Below are 22182 nucleotides of genomic sequence, written 5' to 3' on the forward strand. Positions count from 1 at the left end.
AGGAACTTCTTGAGTCTTTCGAGTTATATAATTTAGGGAAATGTATGTAATGAAAGGAACAAAGTGAAATGAGAATCATGCAATAGATCTATAGTAATTGTCTATTTAAACATCCAAAAGTGATGATTCTGGAGGTCTATAAAGAGTGAACAATTCACTATGGATGCAAGTATCTTTAACTCGCGGGGAGAAAAGTTTCCTGTGAATTATGGCTAAGTTTAAACCAAAGGTAAGAAATTCCAAGTGCCTGATGTGTGGAAAGTTTTAATTTATAAACTGGCTTTTCACAAGGCCTACAGAGAGATGATGAACAGCCAACAAGAGGAGGCAAGAGAAACAAAGGTTTGAACACATTGGTAGTTCCCAGAAAAAGAAAAATATATATATGTATATATGTATGTATATATATATATATATATATATATATATATATATATATATATATATATATATATATATATATATATATATATATATATGTGTGTGTATGTGTATATATATATATATATATATATATTATATATCTCACGTAAAAGTCATACTGTATGTGAGGGAGTCTTCCTGACTGGTTAACAATTTCCACAAAGTAGGTATGACCCTAAACTGATATATTTGCATCACATTTAGCTTGAAACGATAAATGTACCCTATTTGTCTGAAACAACAAAAATGGCCCCAAAACTTCCGGATATAGATAAAAACATTCATCATAAAAACACATTAATAAAACATTTGAATGAATAAATAATACATCTGTATTCTTGCTTCGGGGAATTCATTTTTTCAAACCAAGAGTCTCACATTGCTAAAATATAGATATAATTTAATAAGAGGACAGCTCTTATTCACAGGGTTGGTTAAAATACCAGAAACGTATTTACTTAAAATAGGAAAACATCTGACAGATTGTTTTGTGTTCAGAAACCAGACTTAGTACAGATGATATCAACTGTGCAGGGTTGCCATCCAATCGGGTTTGCCCACAAGAATTGGAGTTGGAGCTGATTATTATATACATTGGAGCAGTTGGAATAAAACAGTAACAAGAAAGGGCAAACAAAAGAGGGAAAGAGAAATGTACAGCAATCATCCCATTTCCCATGCACAACAGGTACAGTGAACAGATGGTTTACACTTTGTTCAGGTCAGACACAATATGCTCCCCATTGGCACCACGGTGTGTTCCTACAGTGTTCAGGAACAGAATATTGTTCAGACAGGGCTTTCACAAAATGGACCGTATCAATGGACCAAAAACACCCCTGCACTCTGTTTTGTACCACTTTGCAGTTTGGCTTTGAGGTGTGGATGGATGCTGACGGTACTTAACCCCTTCTATGCTTATGACGAGCCCAGCTCGTCATGAGTCACAATGGAGCTGTGCTCATGACGAGCTGGGCTCGTCATAACGGCCGCGGCCCGCCCACGCGCGATTGATTCCCCCCCTGTGCGGAAGAATTAATCAGTGGGCGGGGTCGTGACGAGCCCAGCTCGTCATGAGCACAGCTCCACTGTGACTCATGATGAGCTGGGCTCGTCACGAGCACCGCGGCGTGGCGCCCCCTCCCCACCCTCCCCCCCACGCCGTGGGCAATTACCCCCGCAGCAAAGAGGTTAAAGTGAAGTGATGACATCTTAGAAAACAAACAACCCCATGTGAAAACTTACTGATTGAGGAAGGCAAAAAGGTACCGCATGACGATAATGACCGCTCGAGGAAGAGTAATGAGGATCTGCTGGATCTGGTGCACACGCTCTGCAGGGCTCTCAATTTCTGTAACACAAGAATACACAACAACCATTAGTAGACATGTATCCATGGAAGACCGCACTGATCGACATACACTGGGTTCCACATCCTTCAAGACATATACCCTAACATACCCGAGGCACTGGGAACCTCCCTGGGCTGGGTGATACCACAGTCCTCAAAAAGCAATGCCTCTAGGCAAGAGCTGCAGCATTAGCTAAGAAATCTCAAATGGATTCTGGAGATCTTCTTGATCGGGCAGGAGACAGATAGAACTATAGACTGCTGTAGACACTAAATGTGAGCACTTTCTGAAACTCAAGAGGAGAGCTCTCTATTGGATACTGAAAGCTATACTTTTAGACAAGTACTAAGAGGGATCATCTGTGACTTTGTCAGGTCACACAGGTCAAACATGTTGTATAGGATACACTGAAGTGCTCTAATGGTGAGACTGAGATATTACTAAAAAAAGCTAAATCTAAGCTCTAGAGTACTTTGCACTTGGAAGATCCAAAGGAGAGAGCTGTAAAAATAGAGCACCTAGGCACTCACTAACAGACATAGGGCAAATTTGCTCAATGAAATACAGGTGAAAGCACATCTTGACAGAACAGAAAGGAGAGCTATGCATAGAATAATGCAATCTCTACTAAAATACCTAAAAATATAAACTCTACACGTACCTATAGTCGTTAGTTAAAGACATTGGGTAAGTAGTTCCATGTAGGACCCCCTACTGCTAAACTAACTGATCTGGGCTGAGAATCCCGTACTGGGCAGTAGAACGTAAATCCATTTTGCAAGACTACGAAAGGCATGGCTATCTTTCTGATCAACATGTTCAGTGCATCAATGTAGGCCAGAATGAGAGTCCTAGTCCTAAAGTTCTTCAAAGAATATTAGAACTGCAGTGGAAAGAAACATAGGACTACAGATCTGCCTATGATACACTTTTTGTAGAAATGTAGTCCCCCAAGATCCCTTTTCACTTAAATGGTACAAGATGACACTCAGAGACCAACCTGTAGGGAATTGGTCATATTTCTTCTTGAGAAAAGCTACAGACATTATTAGAAAATCTGAGCAGAGGCTGATGGTTGTACTTGATAGCGTTATCTTTCTAGCAGTCGATTCATAAGTGCACAACACTGACCCCAGTTAAGGTCCTTCTAGTAAGTACCAAACACCATATTTACAATCTGCATCTATGACGCCGCGTGCTGACAGATAGTACAGCAAATAGCTCTTACGAGGACGCAGAGCACTTACAGATATTGGCTGTACTTGAAGAGGGATTCACAGGATGGAAGACAAGCTATGGGTATAATTAGCCATAAGAGCTATCCAAGAAGCACAACAACTCTCCTGGAGAGATGGTGGTGAGCTCTCCTTAATGATGGGTCAAGTGCAGGAAGTGTATGCGAGCGAAAGAGTACATCAAATCTAATCATGTACATATCTCAGTGTCTTCCGCAGAGATTTTTAATGCTACTGTTCCAAAAGTCAATTAGGACTCAGCACAAGCCGCCATCAAATGCTAAGACCTCTTCCAAGCAGTATAATTGGAGGGAGCTGGCATTTCCAGCAGAGTCATCAGCTGTAATCTTTATAATGTTTCACAGAACCAGCATCATACTTCAATTAAATGAACAGGGCCTGGGCAGATTGTTGAGTTCCCCACTCAGCTTATCGTGCACATGGCCGGACTTATAGCTGAAGAGCAGACCTGGGAATATAATGAATAACAGCCCCACAATGCACTGGGCGAGAAACGTGCTCCAGCAAAAGAAAATGCTGAAAACGAATTACGATTTAGACATACTTTGGAAGCGGACCACAGAAATATTTCAGTACTTCACTTCTGAGTCTGACACAGTATCCAGGAGCACTGTTTTTCCATAGAAGCTAACAAGAAACAAATGAATGCGAATTTTTGGGCAGAATAGACCGACTGCAGAGTAAAAATACCATCAGAATTAATGGCAATTTAGGAAAGGTTGTTGCCGTCATATTCCCAGATACACTCTAAAACATACATTAGTATTCTGCAAATATTGGTGAGTGCTTACAATTATAATTTAGCACTGTGTTAAAATATACCACAATGCTGATGATAATAAATGTTGCTCAGTATTTGAACCTGCCAAGGGGGCTCCTAACATATGCCAGAGTTGTGCTCACTGTGCCTGCAGGAAAGGAGGATGCTCGGTGCTGAGGATTTCCGGGCTGTTGCTCAGCGTGCTAGCAGAGATACCGATAAAATATTATTCTCTTATTAATAACCTTTGAGGCTTAGGCCACGGACATTAAAATGGTCCATCAGGGGGGATATACTGCCATAATGCATGCCTGTACATCACACACTGACACACCTGCATCAATAAGGTCCCACAAGTGTATGTACTTACTTACTTACGCCTGTGGTATAGGCCATCAACCAGGACTCTCCAGCCATCTCTGTCCTGGGCTTTTCTTTTAATCTGGCTCCAGGTGTAACCCATCTCCTTGCAGTCAGCCTTGAGGCCTTGATGGAGGGTGTTTCTTGGCCTTCCTCTTTTCCTTTTCCCTTGAGGGTTTCAGGTGAGGGTTTGTCCGGTGGTGTTTAATGCGGGCTTGTGGAGGGTGTGACCTATCCAGCCCCTGTGTCTTTTCAGGATATCTTCATGAGCAGGGAGTTGGAAAGTCAGCTGCCATAAGTTGTTGTTTCTGATTGTGCTTGGCCAGCACTTTAAGAGGATTTTTCTCAGACAGGTGTTGATGAAGGTGTGGACTTTGTTGGTGGTGGTCACTGTTATCCTCAAAGTTTCTACTGCGAACAGATGGACTGATTTTACGTTGGTGTTAAAAAGCCTGATATCGGTTTGCAGTGTTAGGTCCTTGGAGCTGCACATCTTCTTTAGCTGAATGAAGACAACCTTTGGTTTTCTGATTCTTTCCTTGATATCTGGGTTTGTACCGCCCTGTTTGTCTATGATTCAGCCCAGGTAGGTGAAACCTGAACCTCTTTCAGTGCATCACCTACTAAAGTGACTGCAGTTGTGCCGGCTGTGTTAGTCTTCAAAATCTTAGTTTTTCCCCTGTGGCTCTTGGGGCCAAGTTGTGCTGATGTAGCTGCCACATTGCATGTCTTCTGCATCTGCAGATGGGTATTGGAGAGTAGAGCCAGATCGTCAGCAAAGTCCAGGTCATTGAGCTGCGTCCAAGGTGTCCATTGGTTTGAATTTTTCTCCTTGTTGTGGATGTTTTATGAGCCAGTCTATGGCCAAGAGAAAAGGTGAGAGCAAACAACCCTGGTGGACTCTGGTCCTCACTTGGAAGGTTTCAGTCAGTTGTCCTCCATGGACTATCCTGCATGCCATTCCCTTGTAAGAGTTCTTGACGACTCTTATGCGTTTATCTGGTATACTGTAATGGCGGAGGCATTTCCAAGGGTCTTTATGTCTCGTTGTTGAATTCCTTCTCATAGTCGATGAAGTTAACATAGAAGGGGCAGTTCCATTCAATGAACTGCTCAATGATGATGGTCAGAGCTGCAATGTGGTCTGTGCACAATCTATCTTTGCAGAAGTCGACTCATTCCTTCATTCTGTTCAGAACGACTCCTTTGAATACTTTGCCTGGGGTCAATAGAAGGGTTACCTCTCTGTAGTTTGCGCAGTTACTCAGCTCACCTTTCTTAGTGATCTAGATGAGATATCCCTTCTTCCAATATGATGACACCTTATCCTCTTCCCAGATCCCTCCAAACACAAGGCAGAGCATGTCTACTGATGTTTTATTGTCTGCCTTCAGTGCCTCTGCAGGAATGTTGTCAGATTCTGCTGCCTTCCCATTTCTAAGATGTTTGATGGCTTGCCATTATTTCTTGCTTGATCTGCTGCAGTCGACTGGCAAGTGCTTGTCATCTGGCTGTATGCCTGGTGGAGACTGCGGCACGGGCTAGCCAATATCCAAACTACCCCAAAATATGTAAAATGCACATTGCCACACCAGTTTCTATTACATATTGCCTCTGTGTGTAAAGGCAAATCTGAATTGCCAAGTGTGTTCTTCTGCCCTGTCTCCTTCCACTTTTCTTTCTCCTCCTCCTCTTACTTTTCCTTTTCTTCCTCCTTTTGCACAGTGCAGTCTGGTATGTATTAGGTAATTAAATGAGAGAACAGAAGGTACTGCTCTGAAACGTGAATATAAATAGAACAGGACTGGCTCCCACTCTTTCATCTAGATCCTATATTTACGAAATCACAGGGAAAAGCCAGGATTGCTGCGGTATTCAATATTTAAGGACCTGGGCCATGATAAGAGAAGGCAAAGTTTGTGGTCCCACTCATCAGAAATGCCTCAGCAGCACCTGCTTTCTCGTCTGCTCCTATCAGCAGCACTGGGCGGCCAACAAACAATCCTCACTGTGGCAGCCCCTTGGAAAATGACTGGACGACCACCTGGCCATGACTCTTGAGCTGTAGTACAATTTTTCTAAACATTACCTGAGCTGTACAGACCTTTTTTCAGATCTTTCAATTTTGGAGGGTGATGCATAATGCTTTTTTCATATAAAAGTATCCCCTTGAATTTGGTACACTGATCCTCGGAAGTGATTTGTTTCCATATAGACAACCAGAAGGTTGTACATGCTTTTGGGCTTTTTTTTTTAAACAAACAGAGTACAAGTCATGCCTTTAGGAAGTCAAAATCTTGCCTTTCTTTATTTAGTTATAGGGGCTCAATAGTAAAGCACTTCTAGGCAAATGCTTAAAAGTCTGTATGTGCAATGTAATGGGACAGATATGCAGCAATTTCATAAATGATGTGTTGTATAGTAGGCATGTTAACACAGTACCTTTAAAATCCTAACTGTGCACCCTGGTCAGAATCCCTGTGTTCAGGTGCAGGTGAATTCAAGGGACACACTTGACTTGCTGTACGTCCTGAGAAGAGCTGCCTACCAATGTTGAACCAATCTTCGATAATGATGCTGGTCGCATTGTTCCCGTGGATTCGAACCACAATTAAAAATACTGTATATGTTACTTCAAAAGAGACCATGTACTCGTGTTAAATGTCACAGCACAATGGAGGCATGCCCATTAAAGAAGTAGGAAAGAATGAATACATGATTTGGTCTTACTGAAGGTTTTTATTTATAATAGAAATTCTGTTGCTGGAGAATGAGTGGAAGTCAAATTATCCGTAGATGGATGTACTTAATACACAAGAAGAGAAATCAAGAAAACTTTGAAAATCTGTCAGCAAACTACAAATAGGATATACAGAGTTTGCTCTCTGAAGAAGGGCATCCAGCGTGCCTCAAATGCACTAAGCGATGCAAGAACAGTCGCAGCTTATTTTACATTGAAAAATATAATTTGGAATAACCACAAAAGATAGATTTTAATTTATTGGAACACAAATAGATCATATCAATTGTAAGAAAAAAGGATTAATTTATTGCAAATATTAAAGGAGTAATTTCTTATGGGAATGTGGGGAATGAAGAAAGTCTCTAAGACTTACATACGGTAGTGCAACATGGGGGGGCACTTACGAGAATTGGGACAGTGCTCTGTGTATTCCTGTTTGATTCCAGTGACCAGTGGGACTCACCCGCAGTTGCACACATTAATTGAAACAATTTGCAAAGAGATTTGCTCTTTGGAAACAGGAAAAGATGGAGTTTTAATGGGTCAAAGCTAGTGTTTTGGAGTCAGGAATAACCCCATATGTGTACTCACTGATAGTAGATATCAAATCTTGAAACCTTTCCTTGGGAAAGATCGGATTTTCCAGTCCTCGGAAGTAGAGCTTTAAGACTCCGGCCACAGAGTTAATATCACGTTCATTGTGGACCTCCACCAGTGGGTCTTCACCTGTGAAGACAGAACAGTGAGCAACAAATTCAGTGTCACTTACATCAGATGATTTTGGCTTCATGATGCTGATCGCCCACATGAATAAACACTGGAAAATGTGTTTAGATGCAGTAAATATAAACAGTCCATAGACAGAGTAATATAAGTGGACAAAACTACAGAGAATGCTTCTACTGATGAAGGGTGCAAATGCACTTGAAATGCATTGAGAAATATATATATATATATACATATCACAATCCCCACAATAAATCACAATTTAATATGAACTCTGAGAAATATCACAAACGCATATACTATGAAACAGAAAGTAATTTTCCATTAAAACACCAAATAAATAAAAAACCAACTGATCCATGAATTCAGATATGTTTTAATGGAGTTCATTAATTGATTGAACAAATTCTTGCAGGAACCAAACATTATTTTGGTGGCCAATATCTGGACTCACACTAACCTGCCACTGTCCTTCTCAAAATGTAGCCTCTAGAACGGAACAAAATACTCCAGGTGAGGCTGGATCAGCAACGCATTCATCAGTAACATATACTCCCTTTCGCATCTGGTTGCAACACTCCATACGCACCCCAACATCCATCTATTATTGATATTCTTTTGTTGAGGCCATCAGATAATATGAACCCACTAAAACTCTCTTTGATATATTTAACCTTTGAAACGTCACCTTCTACAAAGGACTTCACCACTGGATTCCTATGCCCTACATGCATAATTGTGCCCTTGGCTGCATTAACTCTACAATGTCACCCCTGCACCACCAATTCTGCTAATTTGTTTTGCTTGAACTACATACTTCTAAAGGCACATGTATCAAAGTAAAAACCGGTCGCTAACGGGCAGATTCTCAGAATCTGCCCCTTTGCGACCGGTATTTTTGCATTTTGGATGCATCATCCCAAATGCAAAAATCGCAATTTAAGGAATCTCTAAATTGCGATTCCTTAAATTGCGATTGCATTTAAGGAATACGAAATTGAGATTCCTTAAATGCAATACATGAAAGTTAAAAAGTTCGCGATTTTGCTAATAGGAGTAGCAAATTACCATGAAGTTGAACTTCATGGTAATTTGCAAAAACTTTGAAAAATGCACTTTTGTGCATTTTTCAAAGTTTCATGTTGCGCACACACATGACCTAAGGGCATATGTGTGTGCAACATATGTGCACAGATCAATTTCAGGGGTGCAACAGGGTGTCATTTTGACACCCTTGTACCCTTGAAATTGCATGAGCAATTTGCGAGTACCTATTGGTACTCGCAAATTGCTCATGCAATCTCCAATTCATTCCTATGGGCCTGGAGGCCCTATGAATGGGACAGCATTCCTTAGTTGCGACTAGCAATTTGCGAGTAGCAATTAAGGAATGTGTAGGAATCGCGATTTTTATAGCGGTTCCTACATGCATAGGTTTTTTGCCATTCCTAAATAGCGATTCCTTAAAAATCTCTATTTAGGAATCGCAATTCCTTCTGTTGATGCATGTGGCTGGTAGTGTTTAAGAAAGAATAATGCAACAGGAGACAGAAATCTAAGGGGTCGGGCTTTGAATTTCTTACTATACACTTGCGCAGCTCCAGGCAAACAACTGATTACCTTATAAATAGTAAAATTTTAAAGTGGGGTGGGCTTCAGGGCATTCTTTTTTTATTTTTTGTAATACTCTGTCTTTGCATTTCTGGTAACTTCATTTCATTTACTGTCGTCTTTGTCGCATGTCTTAATTAAATTATTTAATTTTCACTTTATGGCTTTATTTCCACAATGTCAAATAAGTTAATGTTTGACTTGGTTTCAAAGTCCAAAACTAATAGAAAAAACTATCCTGTTGTTTAAAATAGAAATTAGGGTTGCATGTGACTTTTTAATTCAATGTTAGACACTCCTGCTCTGCATAATTAATGTGTACCTGCCTTGTTTAATTCCAGGCCGTGTATGAGGCAAACCTAGATAACAAATGTATGCAGAAAATAATTCATCATTCAATATTAACACCCCCTTTATGTTGGTCGCCTTACACATATGCTCACGTTGAGTGCCTGGGTGCCATGGCAGGATTGTCCCAAAACATACCTCTTTCAAATGAATTCTTGATGTCATTAACTTCAACTTGAGACCCGGGGACTCTGAAAATCCCCTGCTGCTGGAGACCTGAGGAAAAAGATATGCGAAACATGTCACCGCCAAAAGCAACACAATGCAATACTAGTTTCAGCCATCTTAAATAGTATGGAACTATGGCACACGAAACACTTTAATTCACAAAGAAACTACTGGTGGAACAAGGGCATCTGATAGAAAGCTGCTTGACAACTGCTTTAGCATGCATTCTCTAACCTAGACCAATTATATAATCAAGACTAACTATTAGCATTTCTTATGTTGTGCAGTGTTCCTGTCCAACAAGCGTGCTTCCATAAAAGCTCTTAAGGAATCTTACATCTTTAATCTTTCTACTAATTCGGTCATATTATATAATACATTTACATCGCCATTCATTACTAACATAATCTAAATTTAAATATAATACATGAGTTCCCGGCTACATCCTCAAGAGCCTTCCATGCCTGACATTCACCTTCCACCTAAGAATATCTGAAAAAATGCCAGACCATGATTACTATAATAGAAGTCTGGGTGCTATCTGCTCCATGAACTTACCAGCAATAGCTGGCAAGGTAACAGCCTACGTTGATTCTCTATATAGCTTTTGTGTCCCGCCTATGCCATGGACCTCCTCGTATTTCCTATACTATTAACCTCCAAGTGAGATCTGCTCTTGTAACGCTGGTTCTACTTCTCTACGAACAGCTGTGTGATATGTATCAGTACAACTGTATCCATGGGCATCCAAGCCAGATGTGACAACACGGACAGGGCTGACCTCCTGTATAATATCCAGGTACCTTTCACAGCCTGTTCAGTGTAATTTTCTCAATGACCATCCAAGCAACATCTACTCCATTATCTTCTAGGTGAGGTTGTGAATGAACTTGTAGGTCAGCTTCATTCTAAGAACTTTGTATATATTCTCTATGAGCTTGCGAGTCAACTGCATTCCCTGATTTATCGATCAGGCTACCCGATTAATACCAATCAGCATTTCCATGAGCATCTGCTCTGGTTTGTTCTGTGGAGAGGAGTGCTTCCTCAAATGTAGAAACATCAAATTCGCATCTGCCATATAAACATTCTGGTCTGCATACCTCTTTTCTTTTCTACCTTGCCCATGCTTTGTTGTAGAGACTGCCCATGGCTGCCACAAGGCTATAAAATACATGGCTGCTCAATAATTCACTCACTGAACTTCAGAATCAGAGATTTCACTAACAAACCCTTGGCAAAGCCAATAGGTTTTGCCTTTGGAAACTAGTGGCTTTGTCAATGGTTTTAGCCATGCGGGACAGCATCCTGATGCTGTCTGATTAAACAAATGTATGACTAAAGAATTTACAAAAAAGCTTTTCATGGGTGCACCAAGCATGCGTGCACCGACAACATGACGCCTGCATTTTGTTTCTTTTTAGTTTGTGGATCCGAGATGGATCACTAAGTAACAAGAAAAAAAATGCAAAAGCATAAACAAATTTAATTTATGTGGCTGGGTGCAAGCAACAAGTGGAAGAAACAAGAGGGCTTGCAGGTGAGCGGAAGAAACACAGGGGCGCAGGTTGGGTGGGTTTTTACAGTGAGTGATGGAAGCAATGCGTAATTGAAGCAAAAGACGGGGTGTGGGTAGCGGCCAAAGAAACATGGGGGATGCAGGATGGAAGCAATACAAGGGTTTCGAGTGGGAGAAAGCAATACTTGGGGTGCAGGCAAGGGGTCTAAATGGGTCAAAAGAAAGCAACATAGAGCTGGTGAGGAAAAAGCACACTGGTTAGAAGAAAACGTAGGGATTGGGGAAGAAATCCAATGGGCGAGAGAGAAGAACACAGAGCACGGCAAAGGAGGGAGACGCACTCAAGGCAGACAGCAGAAAAACACATGCACTCATATAAAGTACTTAAACAAAAACAAAAACCTATCGCCTGCAAAAGTGAGCAGCGGAAGGGAATAGACATGCATCCATGTTCCTACGATGGAAGAATCAAAAGAAAGAAGAAAAAGCCCATGCAGCTAACAAATAAGAAGCAAGCAAAAAAGACTGACAATAAAGTCAACCAATGGTAGGCAACGAGCAGGCACTAAGCCCACTGTCAGATACCAATAAAAAGAAGTCATTGCTGGATCACAGAAGCTGAACCTACCATATAAATTGATGTATCGGACACAACTTTCGACCACCAGAGGAATCGCCTGCCCTGAGTCCTTCGAAGAAAAGAAGACGTTTAGCGGCTACTTCCAGTGGATGTATTAGCCAAGCATAAAACACATAAAGGCAGTAAAGTCTCAAATGAGCGTCGCTGTGGTACTATGCGGGCTAGTGGAAGCGGTGCTTTGCACATGTGTATTTTGTATTTACATGCTGAGCACAAGTTTCCTCAGAGAAGGGTAAGTTCTGGTGTGGGTGCTGTGTGTCGGCGCAGGGGTGCGTTTATTCATGTATGAGTCTATGTAAGTGTGGGCCCCTGTACAAGATGACAGACGTGTCTTTGCATGCAGTAGCCACGTTTGTTTTTTTCATCTTTTGCTGCTAAACAAGATTGTGGTTTCTGATTGTTCGGAAGTGGGATTTACATTCAAGCATAGGTGTTCACCTCTGCGTAGCAGCAGGTGTCTGGTAGAAAATCTGTATGTGTGTGCATTTATATTAAATGTATACGCATATATGCAGATGCACATAGTGTAATATGCTATTTATTACCATTGTAAAGTATTGGGAGGGACCATGACTCATAAGAGATGGAGCCTCAAGCGAATCATGATACTCCTCCCCTCCCTGAACAATTGCAAAAAATAGCATATTATACCCTGCATATGTGCATATACGGTTTATGACATGGCATTAGTTGGGTATTTGTTTTAACTAAAGGTGTTTAACCAAAACAAAGATGCAAGGGGTTTAATTTCTACAGCAAGGTAGAATTAAAGTGAAAAAACCTCCTTAATAGTAGGAATTGTTTTCCTGCATAAAGTAAATTGTTAAATGCAATCTGTGAGGTGGCAGAAATTCTTTTCTGATGCCAATCTGGATTTGATATGATAATAAACACGAATTTGCTCTTTGTGCTGTGGTTATAAATGTGTAAATGTGTGTTTATTAGTACAGTTGCTCTATAGAACATGTTTTTGGGCTACGCGTATTTTTGCTGCCATGTCATACCTCGGTAGTAGTCAGTGCAGGGCTCGGCTTGCACATACAGGTGACTTTGATGGCATATGCATGTTTGTTCTTACATCACTGAAGGCTTGGGTAGAATATTACTGCGCGGATATAAGTCTGTGGTGTTGTCATGTGGTACGATAACACCGAACACCAAGAGCCTGGAGACAACGCGCCTTCCCACACCAAACATTGGATATCACGCATTAGGATCCGGCTGCATGGAATCTTTCCCGCCCTTTAGACTTGCACTAGACCTCACTTCCTGTGATGGGGGTAGGACAGGAAGAGGAAACTGAAGGGGCATTCTTAATCAGATAGGGAGGGAGGGAACATTTTTGGTTTTTGTATACACAAGTATGATGCATTATCAGTCGGGGGTAATGCTTGCAAGCGCGTGTGTTTCGGCATGATCTGCCGTACTCGCCGAAAAAGCGATTTGACGCCTCGTCAGGGGTAGTAAGCGATATATAAATACAATTACAATTAGACTGTGACATCCTGCACACCTGCCTGCTTGGGAATGTTTGACGTGAACTGGAAGTAAATCCTGTGATGTCATCAGCAAGGCGCCCCCTTGTCCAATCCAATCCCACAACTGTGAAATTCCCCCAACAAGCGAGACTTGGCTGTGATAAATACCTGGATCCGGGCTCGTGCGTTTCTCCTTCCTCTGATAGAAAAAGGGGTTAAGAAAGCAGCAGCAGCAGCAGAGCAGGGAAACAAAAGGAGAGAGGTGAAGCGAGAATGAGGCAAGTGAAGGTAACAGAAGCCCCGCCCACCCCCAGAAGCAGCAGAAGCTCAGGTGCAGAGTGAGCTAAAGTGGGGCCTGAAACCAGCCCTGGTGGGAGCTCTGGAGTATCTGCACTATAAAAGTATTAGTAATAGAAAGCTGCACCGGCACCACCGCTGCGATGGACACCATACCGCCAAACACATTTATGCTAAACGACTTGAGCAAAATCAATAGAAAGAGGACTACAATAGAAATAAAAGGCTGGACACCCAGCAGGCCATGTCCAAGTAAGTGCAGGGCCGCAGAACATGTCGGTTGAGGCAAGAGGTGAGCATGCATGGACCCCCTTTGGGGTCGCAGCTGCAACCCCTGATTTGCCTCTTGTGACCCCTAGCACTGCTTTTGTGACCCCTGGCCTCAGAGGAGGCAAAAAAGGTACCAAGCAAAGAAAATAAACACTATTCAGATGAACACTGTTTATTTTCTGCATATCCAACAGGGAGATTACACTTTATGGGGATTTACACAACAGAGAATAAATGTAAACAAAGTGAAAAATACAATTTTTTTGAAATTGTTGCCACAGTGCACTATCCCGAATATGTCAAAAAAAAAATTAAGTAGTTGTTCCACAGGTGTGACTAGTTCCACAAAGTATGATGTCAAAATGCATTAATAATAAAAAAGGACTAAAATCAAGCCAATAACATAGTTTATAGGCAAATTGTAGTCTATATGAATTCGTGCTAGAGGGCCTGATCACTACAGTCTTTTAAATCTCTTTTTTGTGCATGCCACTGTGATTCAGCTATGCTTTTTCTCTTTGAGGTATACACAAGAATTTTGTGATGATTTTATTAGTATAAAGGTCTTGTGGCATCATTTCTGGGCGGTCAGGGTCAAAAGTCACATGATGCCACTTCCTCTGAGGTCAAAAAGAGCGTGTGAGGGCACTGCTGCTACCCCAGGCATTGTGGGGAATCGAGGTTCATGTGGACATGACGTGGGGGTCTGAGAACACGGGTAGCACAAGGTCTGAACCCAGGCAGAAGACTTCCAGGAACATCCCAGAATGCACCCTGTTGTGGCAAGCATGCCATCAAACATGTCTACTGGCTGCTTCCTGTCCATATCTTGATGTGATTGAAATTTGAAAAGAGGAATGGTGCTGTACTTTAAATAACATATTATTATACTCACCTTGTAAACTAGACCTTACCAAATCCAAGAGCAAGTCTTAATTTAAATGCACTGCACTATGAGGCTGCCCCTGAACAAATCTTTTGCATCCCACTGCTAAGCATTAATGCACTTCCTACAGTGATATTTTGCGCTACACAATTAATGCAAGATTGCTTGCACAGCACTCCTGACATACCTTTTAAGTGATGCATGCTTTGAACTGCACTACTGTACTCACATTTAATTCAGCAGTGTTTGTATCTTAAGGTTCCCCTTAGAAGATGACCCTTTCCACTGCACTATAGCCCCATTTGAACCAATAATGTTCCCCAATAGACTATTGGAGTGTACAAGATGATGCCCACTGCACCCTGGAGCTCCCCTTGGTTGACCAAATGTTTTGTGCTGTTCTAATCAGGTGTCCTTTATGAGGTGAATGTTTTGTGCTGCACCATGAAGCCTTCTGTTTATATGTCAGTGTTTTAAAAGGCACTATTCGGCTTCCCTGCAGTATAAGACATTGAATGCACAGCACTATTGAACCTGCTTTTTACTGATGATGTTTTTGTGATTTGCGTCTATTTCACCCCAGGACTCACTCCAACGTACTCTATGTGCGGGTGTTTGCCTGACAGTGAGTTCTCCGTTTTTTTCACCCCACTCCTTTTTCTATTGCACGTTTTTTTCTTTTGCAGATCTTTTGTGTTGCTGTGGAAGAGCAGCATGTGATTTTTTATTTTTGGGGGGGGAGGGGGGGGTAGGGGAGTGGGGCGGCTAACTGTGACCCGGCATGGAATGCGGGCTTCATCCAGCTGCCTGTGTTTGTCTTGTTACAAAATAGGACGAACTCGCTCCCTGTGCAAAGTCTGAAACATAAACTAGGCCATGAATTCCACTGGGAGCTTCTGGAGCTATTTCTGTGGCATATTCCAGTCTTGGATGGTTCAGAGCATTATATAGGACAGCGCGCAAGCTCTGAACAGAAGCTAGGTTAGCTCTTGCGCATGTGAGTTACACCCCATAGCTTTAGGTGCACAATTGCTCTTAGACCTCACTTTTGCCTAAATCTGGAGTTTAGAATAGTTCTACAAAAAGAAGCTCCCATCTCAAAGCATTGTGGGAGACGTAATTTATTAACTTGGGGTAGGAACGGAAGAGATACAAGAAAGTGCTATATAAGGATCTCACTGCCACCAAATGTAGAGCATGCTACAAGGTTGTAATGAATAAAATAATGTTGGTGGGGCCTGGCTAAAAGTTTAACTCTCAGAATGGAAAAATATAGGGAGTAGGGGGCTTCTCAAATCACCAACCTCTATGGAATGGGATAAGCCTCAAAGCACACATTCCTGAGCCCGGAGGGGATGCTGGCTCTCAATGAGATGGTACACATTGGAGGGAATGATCACATTGTCCAGCATTGATTAGGCCTCCAGAGATCTATGTGGGTGAAGGCTCCAGCACCACCATTTTTTCAGTAGGTACATAACAGTACTGCATCGCACTCGCATAGACACTTACCCCTTTCCGGTTAGGGGAGGCGGCTCCATGGTGACACATAGAGGGTGTCAGTTTGGTTTGGGAAAAATTGGTTTGGGAAAAATTAAATTTCCACTGAATCCATTTGGAAAATGTTGCTAGTCCCTGGGTCAAAGGTGCGGATGAGCAAGTGCACAAGATACAGTTGTGCAAAGTTATTATGCGAGCCTAGCCCCAGAGTTCTCGATTGTAGGACCACTATTCTTGTGAGCATGGCTGCTGCATTGCTAAGATTGTCTAAACATATAGATGCAAGAGACGAACTTGCAGATTATTTGCTTCCCTGCAGTACAGGAGTATATCTAATCTTAAAAAAAAATGCGCATTCTAAAGGTTTCAAAGAACTGTCCATACAACTTGAAAATGTATCCTAAAAAAGAATCCTCTACATGGTGGAATCTCATGACTCTTAAAAGAAATTTGGAGGTAAATTGCATTCCTAGAGATCCAAGAATTAACTTCTTTCCAGCAGTGGAGGGTCTAAATGAGGCAAGTGCAGAAAGATGGGAATGCAAATTGAAAGGGATATAATTGATAACGAATAATGGGGCAGGTGTGATATTCATATTTTAGGGTGTTTTCATTGGTTTTAATATGTATACAAGTCTTTTTTGGCCCATTTTGTCAATATACGTTGTCGTTGTTTCTACAGCCCTGATGAAGATGTCTTTCCGCAACACGTGTTGGCTGCATATTGTTATACCTGTTAAATCAATCCTATCGAACACTGATGAATGAATTCAATTAAATTATATGGAGCAACAGCTTTATATCTTTTTGGATTTTTAATAAAGGAGCAAGAAGATTGAAAAGAAAATTCTGGATTCATAATAATTAATCGATTTTGGAGAGTTTCCCCAATGCTCTCTCTACATGTTTTTAACAATGACTGACATCTAGGGGTACGGATGTCTTTTAGACAACTAGCACACGGTTGTTTCTCAGATACCCATTTATCTTACATATTGGTCCACATGTTGCTCTCTGAGTTTCCGGTTTTACCCACGCCGACACCCTCACATAGTTTTTTTCCTATGGGAATTAGTTAGCAACAATAACTCACCAGCATTTTGCATGGAGGAACTTGACAGCATTACTTGCTTAGCTTTTTCTTGTGAATGCTCTGAAACCATCAAATCACACATGACTGATTTGCATATGGCCATGTTTTAACTGGGGTGGTGGAGTGAGCTAAAGAATGCTGATTGATTAAAACCATATCAGTTGACTGGGGGTGAGTGTTTGATTTGCTCTAGCGCTCCGTTCATCATCCCCTTTGGTTTAGCCGTGTTCGCCCCAGGTTGGCAGGGTATGCCCAGACGTGGGTCCCTTGCTCACTCTGTCACTAGATTCAAGCTAGCCTGGCTGATGACGGCTGAATAGCCAGAAACCGGTCCCAGGATGCTTGTTTCCGGTCCAAGGAAGACATGGCTTGGCAGTTCAGGCTGGACTGTTCCCATGAGGCACAGGGTCAGACTGATTTGCATATGGCCATGTTTGAACTGGGTTGGTGGAGTGAGCTAAAGAATGGTGATGGATTAAACCCAGATCAGTTGACTGGGGGTGAGTGTTTGGTTTGCTCTAGCGCTCCGTCCATCATCCCCTTTGGTATTGCTTTGTTCACCCTAAGTTGGCAGGGTATGCCTAGACGTGGGTCCCTTGCTCACTCTGCCACTGGATTCAAGCTAGCCTGGCTGATGACGGCTGAATAGCCAGAAACCAGTCCCAGGATGCTTGTTTCCGGTCCAGGGGAAACATGGCTTGGCAGTTTGGGCTGGATTGTTCTCATGAGGCACAGGGTCAGACTGATTTGCATACGTCCATGTTTGAACTGGGGTTATGGAGTGAGCTAAAGAATGATGATGGATTAAACCCAGATCAGTTGACATGGGGTGAGTGTTTGATTTGCTCTAGCGCTCCGTCCATCATACCCTTTGGTATTGCTCTGAAACCATGTCACTCTGGTAATTCGTGAGCATTTAGTATACCTTGATTATCTTGTCTCGTGAGTCGAAGAACACAAATAACACTTTCATGAAACTTTGCTTATAAAAGTTCCAATTTTCATTTAGAAATAGTTCTCATGTCAAATGATGGACACTGGAGGTACTTTTCTTAGTTGTTGTAAATATTAATAGATTCTTCCCATCTGAGCTATTGGGTTCTGATTTCTATTTACTGTTTCTACTCTTTCCCAAAACAAGCAGAACCATTATCTAGGAGATAATATCCCTTGTGTTACTTGAGTAAACCAAGCAAAAGAAAAATGTATCCTTAGCATATGAACACAAAAATACTCTTAACTAATGATGAAACAACGTCCATGACATGTCTTTTTCAGATATTAGTCAACAGAAGTTTTATTTGAAACCCCCAAAACATACCATTTCCTCTATTTGTTTGAGCAGAGCAAAACATAGATGTGTAAATATGTTGATTCAGCAATACAGTTATTGAACATGGTTGAGTCCATGCTATACATACTCAGGGAGCACTAGTACCCCAATTCTACTGTGCCTCTGCACTGGACCCACTGCAGGGGCACCCAGGGCACGTTTATGGAGGCTGGACCAAGCCAGTGCTACCTCATTCTGTGTTTTTCTACTCTGTCATGCACAGTTCTCGCATTGAGGAACATACAAATTAGTACCTGCATGATCGAAGCTTTTAAAGATATATCTCCTCCTTGGCAACATTTTCTTTGGAATTTGAAAGGGGTGGGGAGAGTCGAAGGGTACGACTGACCAGCCAAACATGGAATTAGACACCATAATTACTGACTTGGAAACAGATCTCTTTCCTTCTAGGCAACTCATCAGACAGATGCCAAACACTCCCATCAAAGAGAGCAATCAACAATGGCAGTCAGACAAACAAACTGAGGAAACTACTACATTACACAGACTTTTAAAAGCGCAAGCAGTTTCAGCATTGCTATAAGCCTAATCGAGCAAAATCACAGAACCAACCTGCTCCTTGAATGAGGAGGCCACCTCAGCTCCATAAAATCCAGGGCACGTGTTCTATCAACTTCCAAGTCAAATCAGCTATATGAACTTTAAGGGCAAATGTCTACCATAAACTTGCAGATGTGATCTGCTTTCCAAAATTCTTAATGAACACTGCACCCCACTCTGAACCTCCATTTCAAGCCATTTCCAGGTAAATCCTCTTGCCTGAATATCCAGGTCACATCTGGTTCATGAAGTTCTATTCCATAAGCAATACGCTTTATGAAGTTCCACGTCACCTCTGACTAATACGTTTCCAGGTCAAATCTGCTGCATTAAATTCCAGAGCAGATCCAAAAAAAAATCCAAATCATATCTGCTGCATGGCTTCATACATCTACACTTTGTCTAGTTAGATGAAATATTACTTTGGAATCTCCAAATAAATGCTACTCTGTAGAGTACCAGGTCAAACCTTTTCCATGAACTTCCAGGTAAAATGTGCTCCCGGATCTTCCAGATCAACTCACACAAACCAGGAGCTTCCAAAGCAGATTTGCTCTATGAACTTGCTGGTCATATGTGAATTTTCTAGTAAGATCTACCCTACAAGCCTTGTGACTGAGTGTCCACTATAAACAAGTGGCATATATATTATTATTATGATGTTGCTGGAATTTGCTAATCCCATGATAAAAGACTTTCCTGCAAAAATGGCAAAAGGCTTTGTCACTTTCTAGCTCGGCATTGTGCTAACCCTATGCTTAAAGCCTCTGCTAGAAAAACAGACATTTGAGGTGAGCAGATTTGGAGTGTTGTCGGCATGAAAGAGTAGTGCATATAAAGGCACGGCACACTACCTAAAACTTGGAAACTACCCAGGGTTCAATGCTTCCTTTTTTGCATAATTTATGTGGCACTCTAAACCTGAAAGGGCGTTGTGTTGATATATACTTACGGCTTATAAAATGCTTAGAAATTCTCCTGAGAAGTATAGGAGCTTTCTTATTGGCATCAAAAAATACACTTTGTTGCTCTCAACCTAGAATTCATACAATGGCAGAGGCGCCTACAGTGCAATCCATCTTTCTAAAGACAACTGCATCTAGCTAATTGATAGCCTCACCAAGGTTAATGAGATACTGGTTCAAGCTGAGGAAGGCAGAAAGCATACTGCAGCCAAGTGAGTGAAGGAGAGAGTGAGCATTAGGGGCATGGAGCAAGGGAGCAAGAGGAGCCAGCACAGGCAGAAACCATCCCCTCACCATCTTAAGCTTTCACTCCCCGCCTCGCTGCAAGTACCTTTATGAATTCCTCCATATTGCCGTTAAACAGTTTATAGTTATAAATTGAACGAGGCCTAGGTCTCCTCATTTTCTGTGGCTTAGGGGGTAACGATGGGGGCCTGGGAAAAACGGAACAAAAGAAAACAGTTTTAAGTACATGACTGGGCAATGATCTTGCAGTGTGTGAAGTGAAATCAAAGTTATGTGTTCTGCTTGGTAGCTGGCCCTTATCTCCATTGTCTTCCAAAATGATTTGCCATGAAATTTACATTTTCCTTTCACCTACTCCCTCACCCTTGAAGGATTGGACTTGCACAACCTGTGACCTTAATAATCACCATGCCCTTAATTTGTAATTAAGGAAGTGAGGGTAGAATGTAAACAGAAAGAGGTTTCTTCTAGACATGGAATCCAAAACTCTTTGTTCTATAGCACTGATGTTGTTGCCTCCTCCATGACCAATCTATTTGTTATGATCTTAAATGTTAATTCTGGTTACTTTTAAGGGGACTTCCCGCTCTACATATTGACTAATTTGGAATTAAAGTTACAGCAGACTTGTGTTTTAATCTGGCTGCTTTATAATACAATTTAAATTGGATTTATATTCATATAATTTTAAGTCTAGTTGGACTGAACCCTGTAGTGACGGTAGAATAATATCTAGTATTATACTTGTATTTAAATAAATACATAGGTATATTTAAATACATTCCTATCTACGGTGCTCCAACATCACGGTCAGGTTCCGAGACAGACCTTACTTTTCAGTATGTCACAATTGGTGTCTTCCCTCCCTGAGAACAGCATTAAGAACAGAAGCCATTATGGGACAACTTACCAGTTGCTGATGATGTGAAAACTATCTAGTATTATAAAACACAAGACATACCCACAGTTGCTCAATCCCAACCATTATCATGCTATAAAACATGCCACTGCTTTAAATTTTTTAAAGCAGCTTGAGAGTCACTGAGACAGACTGCTCTTTACAATCACTTGTAGTAAACTATTTTCGATGACAACTGCTTCGTAAAGGATTAATACCTGAATCAATTAATTTCGCTGGATAATGCAGATGGTAATTTTTGTTGACTTGTTCTAAATTTATCAGCAATTCTAGGCAAATTCTTTGACTATAGGTGGCCGAGAAATAATATGTGAAGTCCTCCGCGTCAGCGTGGATGCTTAATTATGCTTTCCCCAGTGGCCCTATCAGAATCCGGAAAGTCAAGATTGAATACTTAAGCTCTAGTGACTTATAGGATGAGGGAGTCTAGTGTCTTCCTATCTTTTTTAATTCATGCCATACTTAATCTGTGATACACAAGTCTTGCTTATCCCCACAGTGGCAGACTGGCCTATATGAAACCTATTTAGTGGCTCTGCCCCAGCACTATGGGCCTTTCAGAGGATTCATTTTGTGTAAAACATCCCAATTTCCCAAGTGCCTACTGTCACTCTTTCTGTCCTATCTTAATGTTTGGTCAATTAGGTTGACTGTATCAAAACTTTTTCCAAGCTATGTCTCCTTACTCTATTCTTTTACATGACGTTATAACTAACATTGACGGAACA

At 41.5% G+C, this 22182-nt stretch overlaps 1 protein-coding gene across 2 annotated transcripts in view; it reads right to left on the bottom strand.

The window, feature by feature from the left end:
* Positions 1-22182, bottom strand: part of SRGAP3 (SLIT-ROBO Rho GTPase activating protein 3) — a 465786-nt gene that overhangs the window by 46285 nt on the left and 397319 nt on the right. For both annotated transcript variants that reach the window (XM_078661676.1, XM_078661677.1), the window contains 5 exons: positions 20621-20723; positions 11895-11955; positions 9718-9795; positions 7486-7620; positions 1669-1774 (listed from right to left, as the gene is read on the bottom strand). In XM_078661676.1, the coding sequence (XP_078517802.1) occupies positions 1669-1774; positions 7486-7620; positions 9718-9795; positions 11895-11955; positions 20621-20723 (483 nt within the window). The remainder of the gene's footprint in view (positions 1-1668; positions 1775-7485; positions 7621-9717; positions 9796-11894; positions 11956-20620; positions 20724-22182) is intronic.

The sequence above is a fragment of the Lissotriton helveticus genome, chromosome 9, assembly GCF_964261635.1.
Source record: "Lissotriton helveticus chromosome 9, aLisHel1.1, whole genome shotgun sequence".
NCBI lineage: Eukaryota > Metazoa > Chordata > Amphibia > Caudata > Salamandridae > Lissotriton > Lissotriton helveticus.